General features: G+C 39.7%; 1 protein-coding gene across 3 annotated transcripts in view; it reads right to left on the reverse strand.

Annotated features, from left to right (window-relative positions):
• Positions 1-20,838, reverse strand: part of MACROD2 (mono-ADP ribosylhydrolase 2) — an 836,463-nt gene that overhangs the window by 70,538 nt on the left and 745,087 nt on the right. For all 3 annotated transcript variants that reach the window (XM_029961674.1, XM_029961673.1, XM_029961672.1), the window contains exons 8-9: positions 17,290-17,371; positions 4,241-4,282 (exon numbers count right to left, since the gene is read on the reverse strand). In XM_029961674.1, the coding sequence (XP_029817534.1) occupies positions 4,241-4,282; positions 17,290-17,371 (124 nt within the window). The remainder of the gene's footprint in view (positions 1-4,240; positions 4,283-17,289; positions 17,372-20,838) is intronic.

Raw genomic sequence — 20,838 nt, forward strand, 5'->3', positions numbered from 1 at the left:
ATTTTGTCTGCAAATTTCTGATTAAAAACAGCACATCTAGACAGGTGTCTGAACTGATCATATTAAAAGCTTTTCCAATTGTGATCACTTGTGCAAAAAGGTTTCTGAGCTCTACCACTGGGAGAAATGTTTCTTCTTTATAGGCTAATTCAGAGTGTCAACAAGTCACTTAAGTCTCACAGTCTGTCTGCAAGCAACCTACTCCCAAAATCCTTCACAACTTTCAAATTTGCCTGGTTGCAAGTGATTGCTATTTTCATCTCAGGAAAATGGAGATTATTCCTCCAAAAAACAATATCCAGGTGTAAGAGTGTGCACACAGTGGAACAAATAAAGAAATTCTGTATTTATACAGCCTGATTATAGCAGGGCTTTCCTCATTAGTGTGAATGAGATCCTTCCTCTTGCTGTTCTAGATGGCTGTGGCTTGTAAGTAATCATAGGTGGCTAATTAGGATGGTCAGGATAGAAACAGGATAACCAGCAGGGCATTTACTAGGAACAACTATTTGATGGGAAATGACAGTAGTGTGGCAACAGACACACAGCTGAGGTTAAAAGGTTTGTGGTACCTGGCAGAGAGTGAAGCTGAACAGGCTGAGGAAGAATACAGATTGGGAACTGAAACTCTTTCCTGTATGTTTATTTTTTCATTAATCTTTTTTTTTTTTTTTAATAGAAAGAGAATTAACTGATGACAGTGCATAATAATGTGATACTACTTTGTAAGAAACTCCTAAGTAGCACATGCTTCTGTAATTTCCCCACGCAGTCCATAATTCTGGCAGTATTAGGGTTTATTTCACACACTTCTGGGCATGGATATGTGAATCTATGGGTATAAAAGCGAAGTCCTTCAGAAGTTAAAGTTTAGAATAATCTCCTCTTAATAGAGCTTAAAACATTAAAGCATTGTGACTCTGCAGTATTAAATCACTGAAGATAAAGGTAGACAAGATTACTGAGTCATCTGGTCCTTCTCTTGGCTTATGCAGGAAATCATTTACAAAAGAAAGCTGAGATGCAGAACTGCACAGGTTTGTACCCACTATTACTCTATCTGCCCTTTTGACTCAAACCATTCTAACAGCAACTGCATGACATATGATAAGATTAGAGCACTTCGAATTAAATGGTGCCATTAAGTCAGCAGCTGCTCCAAGACACAGTATCCAGAATAACACACTGATGGGTTAAAATCCCATGAGTCAAATGCCATTAAAAGAGTGGTGTTGAGTGTGTATATTTAAAGAGACTGGATTATTTTTATTTTTAAATGTTTGTCTTATTCTAGTATGTCCAATATATGCAGTGACGTTATGTGATTAACTTGCTAAAATGATCGTTTGTGGTTGTTGATTTGATAGCATTAATGTAGATATTAATGGATATTATCTGGCAGATATAATTGAGATATTCCCTTATTTATTTTTAAGAGGAATCATAGAAAGAAAGGCCTTTCTGTGTGTAATGAGATATTTTCACTTCAGGGTGGTAGAAACACAAGACAGATTACTTTCATAATGCATTTATCACTCAATAATACACATATTTGGTCATCTGTTATTCCTTACTCCCAGTTAATTCTCTTTTCCTAAGGCTTAATCTGGTGTGCACTGAAGCCAGTGGACCTATTCCCACTGCCTTCAGCTGTCACCAAATCAGGATCAGTTTATTTTCCTCTAATTCTTGAAACCAGGTTTAAACTAGAACTGATTCTGTAACCTCCACCTCATCATCCAACTGCATTCTCCAAAGTGTTTGTGACCCTGTGTCTCTCCATGATTTCTCTTGGTTTAATATTGGCCCTCAGAAACAGCCAGCCAAAAGGAAGTTGAAGGCACTGGAATTTAGGTAAGATTTAGAAGATTTCAATCTCTGACAAAGGTCCTACACATGCATGTACTCTGCAACATGCGCTCTCCAGGAATTGAATATTTCTTTTTCACTGCAAACACAAGAATTGGAGAAAAGGCCTCAAAGCAGATTGGATATGGGCAGCTCAAAAAACCAGGGTCATCAATATTGGTGCCAACTGCTGACTCCATCTGCTGCAGTCATGACCCATGAAGTCAAGTGGAATGAAGAATGATTATTCAATTAATATCTTGAAGTGATGACTAGAAGTTACTACTCTATTTTTCCCCTTTGAACATTAAAAAGCAGATATCCTTCAAACTGGTAAAAATCCGAGTATAAAAATGAGAAGTCCCCTCAGTGTAGAAATTATGTATATATTTATAGTTCCAGTAAACATATCCTACAATCATTAAAAAGGCCATACAGAAATAGGTCAAAATGGAACAACTTTTGTATATCTGCAACACTACTGGAGCAGATATACAAAAAAAATACTTATTTTTAGCCATGTAGGCATTGATTGCTGACAGCCAAGGCACTGATTACCAAAATATAACCAACTGATAAAAAAATAATCAAGGATGTGCTGACAAAGCTCATAGCAGACCTGTGAGGACAGTTTTGATCTCATCTATCTCATACACACAAAGAAAGAGACAGGTAGAGAAATATCTTCCTCAAATGACTTAATTCAGTGGTAATTTCCCAGAGTGGCTATGTAGTTTTACCTAAATTAATGAAGCTGTGAAAGATACAAGGCAAAAAAGAAGAGACTGGCTATTAGTGGAATTGTACTTCTTTTTAATTCTAATTTAAAACGCTTTTTAAAAAAAGTCTCCACTAATGTAATTTGCATCATCTCCATAAAAACAAGAAGGCAAAAATGCAAAATAAATTCACTTACAAAAGTATACATGCCATGATAACTATAAAAAATGTATTTGGAAATGTTAGATGAATGCTGAAAATTAACTGTAGGGTTATCTTTGGCGAATGTTTGCTGTATAAGGACGGCCTTTATTTTTCTACTTTTATGTATGTACATACAACTATATCAATTACACTAATTGTATTAAAATTTCTAAAAGTTCCTATCCAGTAATCTTGACACCAAAAAGTAATTATAATTATATGTAATAAAATCAACAGGCCAGAACAGCCATAAAAGAATGTGCTAATCCATCAGCATAACACATATCTATCCGTGTATATCCATGTTTTCACATCTATGCATATGAACCATTCTTCAAGTATTTCTAATTTCTAAGCTAATTAACTGGTTGCATAAATCATCATAATCCATTTGTCTTTAGGACAATCTTGCCAATTTAAGCAGCCAGCACACTGCTTCAAAAGCTTTTACCTCTGTTTTCTGGCTGGTGTATCTCTGCCTTTCTCCACGTGGTTCTCCTTTCTGATCCCATATTTTTTCATAAAGAGAACTGGATGTTCCTGCACAGTCACTGGACTACAATGGGATCAGTGTCACAGAGACCTAGGGGGATGGTGCACATGCCTGGTGCTGTCAAGGATGGGTACTAGCTGGTTTGGAAGGAGAGGCAGAGGAGCACAGGGAGCCATGCTGCACATAAAAGGAGGTCCTTCAGAAATCCATGTGGAACGAGAGATGTTCACTGAGAAGCTCTAGGTGAGGTCAGCAGGGAAAGTAACACAGTGTGCTGTGGTGGAAGCCTGTTACAAAAAACCTGATCAAGAAGATTAAGTGGATGAAGCTCTCTAGAAAAAACTAGCAGAAGTCTTCTGAATAGAAGTTTTTGTCCTCATGGCAGTTACCTAATCCTCTGTCCTCTCCTTTTCCTGTTCCTTGGCCCTTTCTTCCCCTTATACCTGACGGTCATTTCCATTTCAAGTCTCTCTGCATCCACAAACCCTAAACACTGACACTTGTTTTATACAGCAAACTAGAAGGATGAGGAAAAAACTCTGAAATATTGTCTAACCAAGTTCAATGTATTTAAGAGTTTGCGGGAGAATTTTGCTACTGTTTCCATTGCAAACAAATCATGACCACTAATCAGAATGGCAAATGACTCAAGAATTGCTCTATTCACACCTTCTTACAGACAAAGAAACTGAAGAATGGTAATTATTTCCCATTCATGTTCAAACTAGATATTGATAAAAAGTAACCCAGAGGACATTAAAAAGGTAGTCTCAGCCAGTCTTATCATGGACTATCTACTCTCAGGGATGGTTTACTCTAATTTTGTGCTAAAAATTAGAGATGACGGTTATAACATTGGCCACAGATGATCAGCACTGCTTATCTCAACCAAGGCAATTAGTTTCCAGATTTTTTTCCGTTTGGTTTATGCTTTGGAGAACGGATATATTTTAGCATAAAATATTCTTTACTGACCTGTCTCTTCAGTCAGCTCAGTCCCTTCTTCATTAGCATCATCTGTCAAAAAAAATGGAAAGAAAATGGTCACTAAGAATACCAGCAAACATCTAGAATGAAATATTCCACGTTTCAAATTGCCCATATCTTAGTTCACCTGCTCCCATTTAACATTTTGCAGTGAAATCTGGAGGTGGATGAGAAAAGGAAGGTCTTACACTAGACTGGTTACTACTAGATACAGGAAATGTAGGGAATAAAGACAGGGAATAAAATTCTGCATAATTTACAGAATTCTGAAAATAAGACATGTACAAAATGAAATTGCATTCCCTTTCCTAGCAGAGTTTTTTGTTTACTTGACAAGTTTCAGTTTGCTTTGTTTCCCTAGAACAACTGGCTATGCTAAGAAGAGGACTAACTTCCCAGAAGTCATATCATATCATGAATTACTATAACTTTGCCAGACAGGACTTTGGTTTAAGACCAAAATGATTCTGCGAAGACCAAACTTGGGCTAGCCAGGAACAGAGCACTTGTAGTCATTAAGCTGACAGATAAAGAAGGCAGATTCCTTTTGCAAAAAACTTACATCCTGGTAACAAAATAATTTCTTACCACAAGTTGTTTTGCCAAGGGAAAAAAAAATTATTAGCTTTAGTTAACATCTTGGTAATTCAGTGTTCCAGAGCCTTAATCATCTAATGGAGAGCTTACTGATCAAAGAAGTTTATGTCAACTATGTTCTTGATTCATACAGACTCCATTTATATTCTTCAAATAGAGCTGGTGGGGGACTTTTATATTGAGGGAATGCTTTAAACTGACAGAGGGCAGGTTTAAATTAGATTTAACTTAGATATTAGGAAGAAATTCTTCCCTGTGAGGATGGTGAGGCCCTGGCACAGGTTGCCCAGAGAAGCTGTGGCTGCCCCATCCCTGGAAGTGTTCAAGGCCAGGTTGGATGGAGCTCTGAGCAACCTGGTCTAGTGGAAGGTGTCCCTGCCCATAGCAGGGGGTTGGAACCAGATAGTCTTTAATTTCCCTTTCAACCCAAGCCATTTTGCCTCTCTGCTTTGGGCATGTGCAAATTGTGCAGCAAGCCTACAATTTTTGTCTAAATCTTAACATCTTTCAAACTTGCATATGTGCATATTATGACCCACCACCATTTGAACCAAAGGGAGCTTTGCAATATTATGAGCAATGGTAATGGAAACTAACAGCAATATTTAGGTCCTGATTTACACCATAAACTCTGCTGAGATCCAAATGCTGTGACACAGGCTAGGAGGACTAAACTTTTGCTTTCATCACGATTTAGAGCCTGAAACTTTAAGTAGCATGAGAACAGAACAACTGGTTAATAATAGAGACCTCCTCTGGGAATTATGTTCTCTATAAGCAATAAAATCATGAGCGTGAGAATTTTCATGGATGTTTTTGAATCTACAGTAGATGGATCTGCATCTATCCTTCTCCCCCTTCAGTCTCATTCCAACTCATGATCTGGAGGGCGGAGCTTCCAAATGCCACTAAATAACATAAATGATATTTCTCTTGAAGACACTTTTGTCTGGCCCAAAGGATCAGGACTGAAAAAAGTCACTGCACACCTTACTTCCTTTTTCCTTATTCTGCAAACAACTGTTTTGGAGGTGAAAAAGGCACATAGGCCTCTACTGTACAAATGTAAATTTGTACACAGAAACCTTAAGGAATTCTGACAAGTAATTTTTAAGATAAGAAAATGAAAGCTCTTGTTAAAGCCCATAAGAATTCTGCCATTGACTTCAATGGAGCCAGGATTTTCAACTGGAGTTCTGACATTCTTCAGCAAACCACTCAGAAAACATTTGGTTAACATAGAGATTATTAATTATTCAGTTTCCAATAACATGTTCTTTCCATGGAAGCGTTTATAATGAAACCAGCATGACAAAATTTCAAATTAATCTAAGACTTGACATTAAATCAGCAGAATATAATATCTTAACATACATATATCACCTGGTCTTCCATGGAAATTCTTAATTATAGTTCTGTAAGTGACTTGGAACACAAAATTCCCAAAGCAACAGAATAGCTTCTAAGCTGGTGATAATGGACACAGACAAGAAATCTGATGTTATTAAAAAGTAGGGAAGTCATTATGCAATATAATTACGAAGAGGCAAAGACTGCTTTTGTCAACTAATTGTGAATTAAAGGCTGGAGGTTTCTTCTGGGAAAAGGAACCTAAGGCTCATTGAAAGGCAGTGAAGTCACTACATCATTTCTGAGAATGGAAGTTGGGCTCTGAATTGCTTGGTGACGTGATATCTGGGTCATTGTGATGCCTTTGAAAAATTTACCCCAATCTAGATCTAAATCTGAGTTTCACTTTGGCACACAGCAGTCCCCAGCCATTTCATGTGTCTATAATTCTTACTCTCTCACTATTAATGCATCTGGTGGAAGCGTTTCCCTGTTAAATAGAAAGCAGTCTCTTTCCCTGACCTTGGTGTGGCTGACTGAAGTGATAAACACCATGTTTAGCTGACAGAGCTCTATGCCAAAACCAATTATTTGAGACAAAACCCAGTGTTTTAGAAGTCTATATCCAAAATTCATTCACCTTCCCTCTCAAAAAAAAAATGATTTTACAGGCAGTTTCTTGGTTCCTGGTTCTGAAGAAATAAAAGAAAGTAAAAATATTTTTTACCGAAGCTCTACGTGCCTAATAGAAAGCAAACTCAGTGCCAAGATTGCTATAAATTAGATTTGTTACACCTAGTTTTGTTTGTTTGGGTTTTTTTTTTTATTCCCTATACATTTTCTTACCCCATCCAGAGGAAACCTTCTAGAGGTTTGCTTTGGGTTGGAATATGCATCAAATATGCACCGGTCAATCCCAAAGCAAAATTGAGTAAAACCACAGAAGAACCCAAGAGTGAATCTTTGACAGCAGCAAACACTTCCTTAAAGACATATTGTCAATATTTCTTATCCAAAATCCCCCATTGGAAAGACCAGAGGTGAGATTCTCTGTACCTCTCACCCTTGAAAAATAAGTGACTAGGAAAACAGGCTCTAGTCTGCAGACACATCTTCCCACTCTTGGTTATTCTTCTGGTTGGAGAAGCAGAACGCTGACTTTCCACATGGCTTCCCCATTAAAGCTCCGGATTTTGGGAAGCTCTACCAAGATGACAGTGCTGGATGGAAAAGGAATGACAGACCTTGCAGCCCGGATTGAGAGGAAAACTGACAGTGACTCAACTAACAGCAAGGTCAGCCCATCCCCAAGAAAAGTCACATCAGTATTTAGAAGGCTTGGGACACAAGGAAACCTCCTAATCTAAAATGTGTCATATGGCTGAGAGCACAAAATTTTCCATCTTCTAAGTTGGGCTGCAGTACATAAATTTAAGTTATTAGATGGGTGATGTATGGGAGAACAGTTTCCACTGTTCAAGTACAAAATAATTTACAGTTGAAAGCCAACCTATGATTGAAACTCATCCTCTAACTCCCAGGGTAGTTACCTGGGGTAACTATATCTCCAAAGACCAAAGAGCTTCACGTTTGGGAGCAAGTTGCTCAGAGCATACACATTTGTGTAAGTCACAGGCTCCCTGGTGGGGTAATGTACCAAAGTGATGCCTGTGACTCTTCCATTGCCCTCTCCCTTGTTACCGGCTGAGCTCTGGGAAATAGAATAATTGCACCCTATCTGCTCTTACTGACACTGGAGAAGAGGATGCCTTCTTCTGTCAGATCTTTTCTTTTTCCTTTTGCCTTGCTGGTCAGGTTCTTTCTCTGTCTCCCTAGTCGTGACATACAAGCAAACACAAGCCAGATGGCTAAAACCATCAATCTGTGTTAAGATTTATGTTAGGAACAGAGAGGTGAAAGGCTCTAAATACCGCTGCTAATCCCCAAAGCCATTAAACCGCCTCCTCCTTGTTGCTCATGCTTCCATTTGCATTCTCCTTCATGTCAGCACACGGAGAGCCAGTGCTGCACAAACACCTTTTATTTTTAACTGTGCATGCATTGAGGAGCTCTTACACCAGAGCCAACTCTACGCTGCAGGAGGCTGCTACTTCATCTGCATTCAGGTCCTGCATCCCAGGCTGCATGCTGCTGGCTCTTCCCTGCCTTCCTCTAACCTTTCCTCAGCAGCCCAGTCTCATCCTTCAGGATTCGTTCCTTTTCTCAGCATTTTCTGCTGTTTCCTGACTTCCAGATATTTCCCTGTTCCCAGCCAACCCATGTGTCTCAGTCTGCTCCTCCTTGCAAGTGTGGCTCCATGTACTGACCATAACCAGGGGAGAACTGGAAGGGCACTGTGGGACTGGACCAAATCCCCTCTGCAGCCTTGTTATGAACACGCTCTGGCAAACAGAGCAATGAGATGGGCAGAGCTGTACAGGAGGCTGAAGTGACAAGCTGGTGATCACGCTGCCTTAAAAAACCCCAAACAAACAAAAAAACCCACAAAAACCTTTCAGTACTGGGAGCTACAGCCATCCTCCTGAGCTTGCTATGGAAAAAATAGGAGTCTGGCTGGGAAAGTTCCTGCTGTCAAGCATTTCCCTAGCAGGTATTCCATGATCTGCCTGCACAGTTTCCACTGGAACAACAGCAGATGAGCAACAGCCTCACACTTCTGAGGAAATGGATCCCATTTTGGGTCAGTCTTGAAAAGCTTCTTGTGTCCAGCCTCAGAGCAGGCAGTGCTGTGGGCCAGGGTACTTGCCTGATGCAAACCACCTAAACCATGAAAACATCAGGTTTCCAGCAGCTGAAAAGATCAAGCAGGTTCTAACTCTCCACATTTCTCTCTCACACCTTTCCTAAACTTTATCCCAAAGCTTTACCTACCTGACTACATGATCATCTTCATACCCTTAGCAAGCTTTACAATCACGTGTCTTATGTCTGTTTACAATCCCTACTAGTTGAAAATCACTTCTTTTTGGTTGCTGACAACCACTTCCGATACCTAAAAGGAGTTTCATGACAGTGTACAGGGTCTGTGTCCTCCTCAACCTAAGAGTCAATGTTGTTGTAGCCCAGTAAACCCCACAAGAACACAAGAAGGTTTCATGAAGCCCAATTATATCTGAGGCTTGCAACAACCTAGGAGCTCACAAGCTCTTTTGGTTGTTTTGATTCCTCCAATTCAATTCTCCACTGGGAGAATGTAACAGACAATAGCCCAGAAAAAGGCAATGTTTTCTCTGAGTAAAAGCAGATTTGGAAATGTCTGGCCGATGAGATCAACTAAACCCAAGTCTGACTCTTTTCTTCTTTACTAGTCAGAAGTTCTATTTTCTATAAAGCTTTCCCTCATCCTCAGTGCTCCTAAGATGGAGAAGAAAAAAAAGAAAACAAAAAGGCCCTTAGGAAAAAAGTGATTCTTCTGCTTTGGAAGAAAAAATAGGACTTCTTTTGGTTCTGAACATTTGTATCCCGTAATCATGAAATCCAGGCACTATATAAGCCTCCACCTGACACTGGGTGAGTTAAATCAAATTTTTTAGTCTAATTATAAAGAAACTTTCACTGATACACTCCATGTATCCTGGACATACTGTAGCACTAGTGGTGTTTTCCTTCCCGTGTTGCTTAGTTACACCAGTCCCACAACATCGGAGCCTCACGGAATGTAAAATGTGTTTGTAGCTTTTGAAGGCATATCAAATAGAAACCCTTAGTACCAATCTCCTAAGAAGTTAGGCACTGGTGTTTTTTTATTTTGTCACCACATAGATGGCCTCTTTTATGTACCATATCACTTGATCTGCTGTAAAATACATATACCCATATGAGCCTCAGCTGCACATAAGGCTATGCAGTAGCTGCTGATCCCACTGTGAGGAAACTGGACAACCTTGTTCCAGTGCAGGAAATGGTGCTTGCAGACAGGATCAGATTTGGATTTCTATTTCCCAGATGCTTCTACTTTACACAAAAGGAATGAGGCACTCCTTGGGAAAATAGGTATCAGGTTTTAAAAAAGAGCCTATTGCAAAACTTCCTTATTTCCTCTTGGCCCTAAAATACTGAAAATAACCAGGTTTTGTTTACACAAGTGCTAAATTGGATGCTTATGCAATAGTCACACACAAAGTGGTATATTTTGCATGTGGTGATACATTTCCAAATACAAGCTTCTAACAAAATCTCATCAGCAACCTAAGGCAGAGGCAATCATATGGAACAAACCCAAATTTAACTGCATTCTTTGAAAACAGAAGCACTTGAGTACCTGAAGTCACTCAGTGTCCGTGGCCAGAGAGGACAGGATATTTTGGATGATAACATAAAATGCATTTGGAGTCCTTTACATGAGATACTACAACATGCAACAGAGCAGGAAGAAAAGATCCCTGACCAAAGATGTATTCGCAGAAGGTATTAACAAGAAAAAGCCTCTGTTTTTTCTGTTGCCAGGCATCCGTGTGCGAAGGGCCGAGTACAGAAGGCAACAGCAATACACTTCCCTCCCCTTACACCAGTCTCTCCCTCAGCCTAAGGTTACACATAGGCCATGGTGATTAATATCTGTCATTGGACAGTCCTTTGTTGGTGGAGCTAATCCCCTTTTTAACTATATTTAAGACCTAGAGGCTCCATAGCACCTCATAGCAAACATTCTTAGATCCTAACTGTGTGTTGGGTGAAAAACTACTTCCTTTTGCTTGTTGCCATCCTGATTCATCATTTCCTGGGACACCTTGAACTTCTTGTGTTACAAGAGATGGTAAATAACTGCTCTGTATTCACCTTTTTAATTACCATGCTCATCATCTTCCCTGTGCTCTCCCACACTGTTATCACACACAGTAGCCTCGTACTTGCATCTGCATGACCCCTGCACCTTCAAGGACATCCTCATCCACCTGACACTTTGCTGCTTCAATGCAGCCCCTATCCAGGTGTCTCCCAGGAACTAGAATGCAGGGATTTGGAGTGAGTGGGCAAATACATAGAAACAGCCATTTCCCCAGACTTCTGGATTGATTGCAGGCTCTGTTGTCAGTCTCACAAAAGGAGACAAGGAAAATGTCTACAAAATGCTACTGGAGCAAAGAAGAGGAGGCTCCGTTTAGCAAAGCAAGAGCAAAAGTTCCTTACAATAGCACTTTTATAGGTTATGGTCCCACTGCCCATCCATACCCTGCTCAAGCTGTGGCAGCAGCTGTCTGACACCCACTGAAACATTCTCACTCGTCTCTGCCTTTAACACAAGATTTCCTCCCCAGATTTCTAATCATTAAATGCTGGCATGGAGTCCAGAGCAGGTTAGATTGCTGTGAATGCACAAATACTGAGACGTACCCTGGCATGCTCTCAATGGCTTCATACACACGATGGTCATACACCGTCTCATACACCTGAAAAGCCAAGAAAGACCTACAGGAGGCAAGACAAAAGTTTCACAGGGCAGAGAAATCAGAGTCCCCTGGGCATCCCAATACAATAGCATAGGGATTGCAGCTCCATCAGAACTGCAGGGTCAGAGAAGTGAGACGCATTTGGCTCCTTCCAGCAAACAGCACCTTGCAAGCTTTGTGAGGGAAAGCAGGGAAGAGAGGAAGATGATGGTCTGACTGCTTGTAGTTTCAGCCTGAGAAAACACTGAATCAGCTCTGAGTATGAGAAGCAGGAAAACCTCCATGGAAATGGGAACAGCAGCTGCAACCAAAACCTTTAGGATGGCCCTCCCTGATCAGGAGGAGGAGGTCAAAGTGATATCAAATTCCCCCAAATATTACTCCCTAAGGTCCATTTCCAGGGGGCTTTGAGCCCTGGTGGTCTTTGTACACCAGTCAGAACCAATCAGAAAAAACAGAGCCTTGTGACTTACGAGGCAAATCACTGCCCAGGTGAAACCTCCCATAAAGGAGATCAGGCACTTCCAGTAAACTGCTTGGCACCTATCCACAGAATAAAATAAAGCCCATGAAAAATATTTTGTGGAATACACTCAGCTGATGAATTAAGGAAACGAATCGGCTCATGAACACTGCAAATGCAAATAGAGAGGCCAAATTTATCAAACAAATTACCCATTTGATACAGGATTACTTACTAAGGGCTAACTTACGACTCCTTTGCTCACAGGGAGGACTGCTCCAGCCGAAGTGCAGTCTGCCATGGTTAGTGGAGAGGGAGATGCTTCTCAATACCAGTACAGAAATTACAATCCCTGTTTAGGAGTTCGCTCACGTATTAGTGCAGGGATCTGCCTTTTTAATACAAAGCCCTTCATTCAGCCATTTAGACAGTTTCCAATTTGATTCCAAGCCTGGGAGATCTCTTAACAATGAATTTCCTCTGCAATTGTAATATATTTGCACATTTATGCACAAGCAGGATGCTGTGCATCCTCCTGAAGTAACAGAAGAATTAATATAAGGCAGTAGCTCTTCTCCATATGGTTTGGGTAGGGGGGACAGTGTTTTCATCAACCAGGATGAAAGCAGAAAATGCATTAAATGTCATAACCTGAAATAGAGGGGAGAGGAAGTTTTCTCAAGATGCGGCAATTTCTCTGTATTTTTCCTAACACCAACTGATACGGCTCAAAAAAAAAAAAAGAACAACCTCTTGGGCTCAGCATCCTTTCATTAGCTCTGAAAGGACACAAGTCTAAAAGTCTGTATCTTCCATCTATCAACTGGTGTAATAAAAGTGCAAACCTGTCCCCTCTCTAACAATTTTTGCAATGCTTTAGTGAAGTAATTTTGTTACCCTGTTTAAAGTAGCAAGAAGTAATATAACCTTGAGTGCTGCAGCTTCACAGGACGGTCCCCCTTATAGCATTATTTTTGTCTAAAGAACATTTTCAGAAAAAATGGTTCTCCTCTCCAATCCACTGATAACAGGTGGTAGATTTAGAAATACTTTAAGCATTACAATTGAAGATAAACCTTTCATAATATACGACAGTCACCATGAAAAAAAAGCATTTGCCAAAGGTCCTTACAAGATTATCTGTCTGACATATTAAGTAGCTTTGTTTACACAGTATACAGAAGGGAAAAAAAGAAAAAAGGTATCTTTGCCTCCAGCTGGCAACTGTTTACAAATACTCTTAATTTTCCTCCTACAATAGCATCCTAGAAGTAGCTATCACTGTAAGGCAAATGTTGGTAAATCTAGCTTTTCAAGGGGGATTGGTTTTATACCATTTCCTGGTCAGTCTTATAAATATATATATATATTTAGCAATAACAGTAATGTCCAGTGTCTGGGCTTCATGTAGAATTCTATTAGAAGAAACAATGCATTCCAAGACAAAAAAAATGGTCCGAGTATCAGCTCTGTTCCCGGAAAGCTCACTCATACTAGTAGTAGCAATGAATCCAGCGATGTAAGAACTACACATCTGAGCCAGAACTGCAGGCATGGATATTTTATTTGCCTGAAAGATATGTAGCAAGACATTCTCTCAGATTAAGCAGAGAGAATGTTCCAACACAGCTGAAGGGAGAATGGCTGGGTTATCTCATTTCACAAGGAGATAGGACTCAAGTTTGTAAGAAGAAAAAAACCCCAAAACTGTTTGTTGCATCTAATATGTTAAAACAGTGATCCATCTTAAGGAAAGAAGATTGGTTTTTCTACTGTAACAGTCTTTTCCTACCAGAACATACAAAAACTTCTCAGCAAAACCTCAGACGTTCAACAAAAATTCTGCCTGGACCAGAACTCTTTACTCGCCAAACCAGGACTTTTCTGGACAACCACTGAGATGAGATCCTCTGCCTGAGTTAAAGAAAAGCGGTTCTCTGCTTCCCTTTGGAGCATGCTGCCTCTGGCTTGGGTTCTCTACAGGCTACTGATTACTGAGATCAGAAATGCTGAGACAGTGACAGTTGCTCTGTTACTGCACAGTTTTGCTACATTCCCAAGACATGACATTACTTCGAAGTCTGTCTCTTCCCTCTATATATTTAAAGTTTCAAATGGTAAGGCTCTTGGCAGTTGTCTTAATATCAATATTATTACTTGACTAATTTCTTTGGCATTCCACTCGCAAAATAGGCTTAATGATATGTTCAACTAATGGAACAATTTCCCTATATCTATGTTCCACTTACTCTAATGCACTGAGGTGTAACTCCAGCTTCATTTCATTATCACTTGACTAGCTCAAGCACTTGCATGTCTTTTTTGGATTTATTAATGCACTGGGTTTAAAGTCATAACTACTTATGTATATAACTCCATGAATATATTCTTCTTTCTAAGCATTTTTGTCCACGTCTATTAAAGTAGATATATTTCATTATGTTTCTGAATGCAAGACACACTTTTAAAACGCCTTGATGTTTTTTCTCTAAGCTTAAAGCAATACCTCAGTGTTATTCTCTCCTGGGAGTGTTCAGATAGTGTTTTATCAATTTAAATTTAGGGCAAGTCTATCCTTAAAGACTTTTATTTCACTACATTAATAGTTTCACTTAAAAACAAACCCAAACCACTAGTTTAATCAATTTCTTCCAAGTGTAAATATCAGGAACTTATTAGCAAAGGTAGAGGTAGTTGCTAACTCCTTGACTAAGAAACCAGTCCTGCAAAGAGATGGGATAGCCCTACAGTGGGAGAGTCTGCTGATATCTTGTCCAAGTCTGCTTTGTTAAATGCAGATGGCAATTCACAAGAGACCCAAAAGGGAGCAAACAGCAGATACAATGGTCATCTGGTGATCTTCATCCAGACCTTCAGCTGATGTTCTCACCATGTGGCATTTAGGATGGGGCTGACTTCAGCTGACATCTGTAGAAGTGGTGGTACTCTGTGGAAAAGTGTCAATTGAAGACAGCAAAGAAAGTCTGAGATTGTATATTAATTGTTAGGGCACTCCTCCAGGATACTGATTATTTCTCCAGGGGCACTTCAGGAGAGTCATTTGGGAAGCATGTATCTGTCCTGCCTCTCCCTGTCTCCTCACAAGTTGAAGATCTAAGTGACTCCTATAAGAGCATACCAAACTTGTATCTTGGTGATACAAGACACTAAAATAAGACCTCATGAATCCCTGACTACTGACCTCCCCACAGCAAAGCCTTCATTGAGTCAGGAATAAAGTTTTAGATGCTAAACTGGTTCCTTTTAAGGCTATGGCTCATCAGACAGTATGTGCTTAGGTCCTTCTGGAAACCAGTAACATTAAGGCATACCAAAACGAGAACCATTAGTGTTGAGAAAATTGCAATGAGGAGTCTATGAAAATGGCTCCTAAGGTCTTTTAACATTCTATACCAAATTATGGATGCTAAGAAGTAAACCATCTTTCTCTGGGCAGCTGTAATCTTTGGATCAACCTTTTGCATAGTCATATGCCTGCAAAACACTGGATTTAGATGGTCTCCATCACAACCACCTCTCTGTAGTCACACATCAAAATCCCATTTTTAGTTCAAGCAAAAAAATTGTAAAACTTTTCCATACATGAGAATGAATATACTTTTAAAACTATGGTACAGGTGATCATCTACATAATGTCGTGGAATGCAATTATGGTTTTCTATAACATGAGATCCAACCACACAGGTTCTCTGTAGGCAGGAGTTCAACAACATCAGGTTTTTAAAAAACCTAAAAAAGAAATCTTCCACCTTCCTCTCTTTTTGCCTTTGGGCTTGTCATGTTTCAACTCTGAAGAATCTACTTGTCTCTAAAACTTTCAGGCCCAAGTGGGTTTTACATTTATAACAACAATACAAGGCTCTAAAGCATGATTTCAAAGGCTTTAATGATGCAGGTGAGCATTAAGACTCTTGATTTGTTGACAAACTGATGTTGTATTCTACTCTGGCTTAATTTGAAGGGCAGAGACAGAGCCAGCAACAGTAGGTAGGGTACTGCCACTTTATCCTATGGGTTGGGGTACACTGCCAAAAAAATAAAATCACATAATGAATGGATTAGACTTGAATGCAGCCTTTGAAATGCATGTTCAGTGTGCTCCAGACAAAAATATTATTAAGCAGTTAGACACCACTGGGTGCTACCTGAATAATTCAATAGGTCTTTAAGTTTCAGGTGTCAATCATTACAAACTGGAGATTACAAAGTCATCTACAAAAAGCTTTGTTCTAGTGAGATGAGACAGAAATATCAAAATTTCCACGCTACCAGCCAAAGCAAGAGGAATAAAAACCACTGTGGCTACTGTAACAACACATTCCTGTAGAATTAATAGAGACTCAGAACACACCAAAGCTCTGCTTCCTATTACTCCAAGGCCATTACCACTAGACAGACAGACAGCATGAACAACAACTGCCACTTCTGAAGCGGGTGATAAAACAAAATACTAAAATCTGGATCTTGTCACACGAAGTTGGACTGATGTCAGCACAAAGAAAAATAAAATGGGAGAAGGTTTAGGGTTGATAAAATTACAGAACACAGATTTGTAATGATGTATGATAAAAACAAATCACAGGCTTATGGGGGGGGAGAGGATGGACTAACAAATTTACTATCCACAAGGTTTCCTTAAATTCTAGAAAGCAACCTCCTGTGTGAAATGTAAGATGAATGGCTAACATTTCTGAAGTGCTCCAGCGAGAGCCATCTTTCTCCCATTCATTCTTGCACAGGGACAGCTCAAGTTTAAAGTCCTCATTCAGACACAGTTGGGCTCTAACCCCTGTGGTATCTTTTCAGACCCAGAGAAGCCCTACCAGCATCGTTAATGAAAGAGCAAAGTGTGTACTAAGTGTATGGAAAAGCAATATACACTAGGAGCTACATACATTAGTGCAAATCATTTTGTTCTCAAGAGTCAAGAGAGCCAGCACCAAGAAATACAGACACAGCAGAGAATGAAGGAGCTAGCTGTACAGAGCATACAAAAGCAGTATCACAAGTAGTTCTGATGGTTCACACATTTTAAATGTCTGCATTTGTCCAGGATCAGAGCCTCTATGTGCAGCTGATCTTTAAAGAAAGTTCTCATTATAATATTTGGCTTTGGAAAGAAGACAAGATGCCAACTGTTGTCTTTTTGTTGCACCCTTTTTTGAAGTCAGATGGTACTTGATTACTATACCTACCTATAGGGAAAAACTCGCCCATTTTCTTCTTGAAAATTTTGTAGTCAATCTCCAAAAAGACACAGAAGATGATACGATCCACCTGTAAGAAACAAAATGATTCACAGTGAAACGATTGCAATCATCCATATTGGTAATAATAGCCAATAAAGGCAAAGAAACTTTTAAGCCAATACACTTTTATGCTCCAGGCAAATAAGAAAACATCATAGGGATGCATGTTTTGACTTTATTGCGCATCTGTGTTGTAATTTATAAAATAACCTTTGCAATCACAGCTCACAACTGTATTCTTTGTAAACTGCCTCCTGTTTATGCATACTGCTCTTGAACACAGTATAAATGACTTCTGGCATTCCAGATGAGGGCTGGGATGCAATGTTTGATGGAAGAGTCACATGGGGGGCTTCTAATAAGCATACAAAAGAGTAAATGGGTAAGCAAAGAGCTCTTTTTCCAATCCTTGTCCGACAAACCTATTTGCAAACCCATTTAGTATTTTAAAATGGCTCTAAAAGGTTTCATGTGGTTTTAATTTACATGAAAACACTCGCTATAATACAAGCAGAATGCAGCAAAAAACAAAAGCTGATTAGATGACAGGTAGCACATGGGGTAAATAAAACATTTAATATGCCATCTACTTCATCACGGCTGAGCATATCAATGAAACCACAGCCCGTAATGTATGCACCACCCACCAATGAGTTCAAATAAATTCTTTGGGAGATCACTGTATGTGAAAAGCTTTTCTAAAAGACACCAAAAAAAAAAAAAAAAAAGCTAAACAAAACAACAGCATTCTAAAGCCTTTTAGGCTAAAAAACACCCACGCTGAACTTCAGCCTTGTAATTTCTTTGTGTTATCTGTTTGCACTGCCCAGCACAAACTGTCACTGTAGCCAAAACCCAGCTTGGAGGGGGTCTGAGGAAGGCAAAACGACCCTCCCACAGCTGAGCTGAAGGACCTGCAACCCAGTAATCATCTTTTTCTCTGAAGTTCGTAAGAGCTTAATCAGAAAGGGATGAATCCCAAACAACAGGAAATTCAGCATCTTGTCCTGGTGTCTCCATGGGTAATAAGATGATCTGTCATAGCAGAACTACTCAAGAGTGCCTTTGCACTTGCTAGAAGAAGCATCAGCCTTCCCCCTGCACGGAAATAGTGGGAGGAATGCTCTCAAAAAATTCCTTCTTTCCCTTATCTTCAGTAGAAAATGCTGGTTTTTTGCTGGAGCTGCTCTTGGAAGCCAAGTCCAAGCCTTGGCTTCAAAGACACTGTTATGCTGAACAGCTCCGGACGTCATTTCAGAGCCCATTTTGGAGCATCCCAGTAGAATACAGAAGGGGATGAGAGCAGGTAAACACCAGTTAAGCTGGAAAATGCCAGTACCTACTAATAAGGACATCTCTGAATCAAAGGTGACTACAAAACCTGAATGATCATACTAGTTAGGAAATTTCACAACTAGCGATAGGACAATTTGCACCAGGGGAAGTTCACATTGGATATTAGAAAAAATTTCTTCACTCAGAGTTGATATGGTTTTTGTGGGCACGGTGGCATTCACTCACAGGTTGGACTTTCACTCAAAGTATGATCTTGGAGCTCTTTTTCAGCCTTACTGATTCTGTGATACTATATGAGACTGAAGGTACAGGCTATGTTAGTCTTAAGGAATAAAGAGGCTTGTAAGCAGGAGAGAAAGCAGCAGGGCAGAGCAGGGAAGCGTGTTGGCAGATTTGTCAGCAAGAAGACTGCCTGTTGCTGTCTGCTTATATGATTCTCACAGAACCAAGCTGTTCTGTGCATCCCTCGTAAATAAATCAGGCTAGACCTTAAAAATATGCTGGACTGTGGCACCAGCAACTCTTCACAAAGGGTATAACAAAGACCTTGACTAGTTATATGCTCAAGTCTAAAAGCCATACTCATCTTTGTACTCAGGAATTCATAATGTAAATTATCATTGTCCAGAGGTGCTACATTCTAACAACAGGAGAGTTTAGATGATCTTAAGGTACCTACTAACCCAAATCATTCTATGATTCTATGTTTCTACCTAAGTTGGGTGTTTTCAGGAGGGAGTCCATAGTTGGTGAGTGCTTAAATTACATTTAATGTGAAAACTGGATTAAGATAGTGCTAGGGTGGTGCTAGATTGTCATCTTCTATCTCCACCTTGTGAGCAGAGCAGATATTCAAGCACTAGAAGTGATAGGCCCAATATATGAACCAGAACAGAAAAAAGAGCAAGGATGGAAATGTATAAAGCAGAGGAGGAATGATATTCCCACGTAGAGAAGTTCTGAGTCTCTATATAGTCTCATATTCTCTGCTGTAAATCCTACAGACATTTGCCTCATTCTATATAGTCCAACTTCTCAAGGTGTTCCCTTTATTTATTCAGTGCAGCTGACAATGATAAAACTTCTGCAAATGAGAATTTCTACTCCTTCTAATATAATTCCTTAATTTAAAGATAAGGAATCTCTCTGGAAACAGCAGACTATTTCAAAATTTCTAGCCTCCTGACTGTACACATCCTATATATAAACCTGTTCCATTTCTTCTTAGTGTGAGAAAAAATGTTCTATTTTTAAGTATGCATAAGATACTGTGATGACAGCTGAAATCCTGTGTTTATCTGATTGAATGGCATGTGTTGGCAGATAGTAAATCTGAAATTAACCATATTCTATCATCCTGCCAGTCATTGACTATTTTATCTAACATCCCCCGCTAAAATAACTCGAGATTAGGTAGGGAAAGTAACCCTTGTCCTCACTGTTCCCATTCTAGCTACAATATGGAGAGGTTTAATCCAAGTGACTACCAACCTGCTTTGCCTGCTGGCCTACAGAAGCTCAGCAGGATTTTTAGGATGCACACTTAGGAAAGTTACTCCTTATTCAAAGAGGAAATCTCTCCTCCCATTTGGCTTGGAAATGGCATCTTGATTCGAGTGTCACACCACCCCTTTAGAGAGGGCAAGGAATAACTCCCAGGGACTCCCCCTGGCTGTGCCCAGGGAGCTCGCAGTGCCTTTTGTAGGTGCCTAGCTCCTCCACAGCTGACCAAGCACCACTCAACTGCAGCAGAAGTGTAAAGGAGCTCCAAGCTGAAGGTATTAAAGCTCATCCTTGATTGACAGCTCTTTTTTGAAGGCTGGTATTAAAACCAACCATCCTCTGTCAGAGCCTGATTAAATTCTGGTCGCTTCATGGCTATGAATAGGTGGATCAAAGAATCCCAAAATTAAGAACACTGCAGCACAGGAAGAAGGGAGTTAAAATGCATGAGCTGTTCATTTACTAGGCAGCTTCACAGCTCAAGGCTGTGAGTATATTTGAATTCTATTTTTTTTTTTAATATATTTTTTTTTCTTGGGCCCTGCTCTCCTTGCCAGGCTCTATTTCATTTTGATGGGGATAACTTCCAGGTGGTTTTGTTAGCTACACCTGATAAGAATTAGTAAAATTCTGCATTGCTTACAGAGCTTAGGCTATTTTCATAGAAACCCAGAATGGTTTGGGTTGGAAAAGACC

Source organism: Manacus vitellinus, unplaced genomic scaffold, assembly GCF_001715985.3.
Source record: "Manacus vitellinus isolate BGI_N305 unplaced genomic scaffold, ASM171598v3 scaffold_38_pilon, whole genome shotgun sequence".
NCBI lineage: Eukaryota > Metazoa > Chordata > Aves > Passeriformes > Pipridae > Manacus > Manacus vitellinus.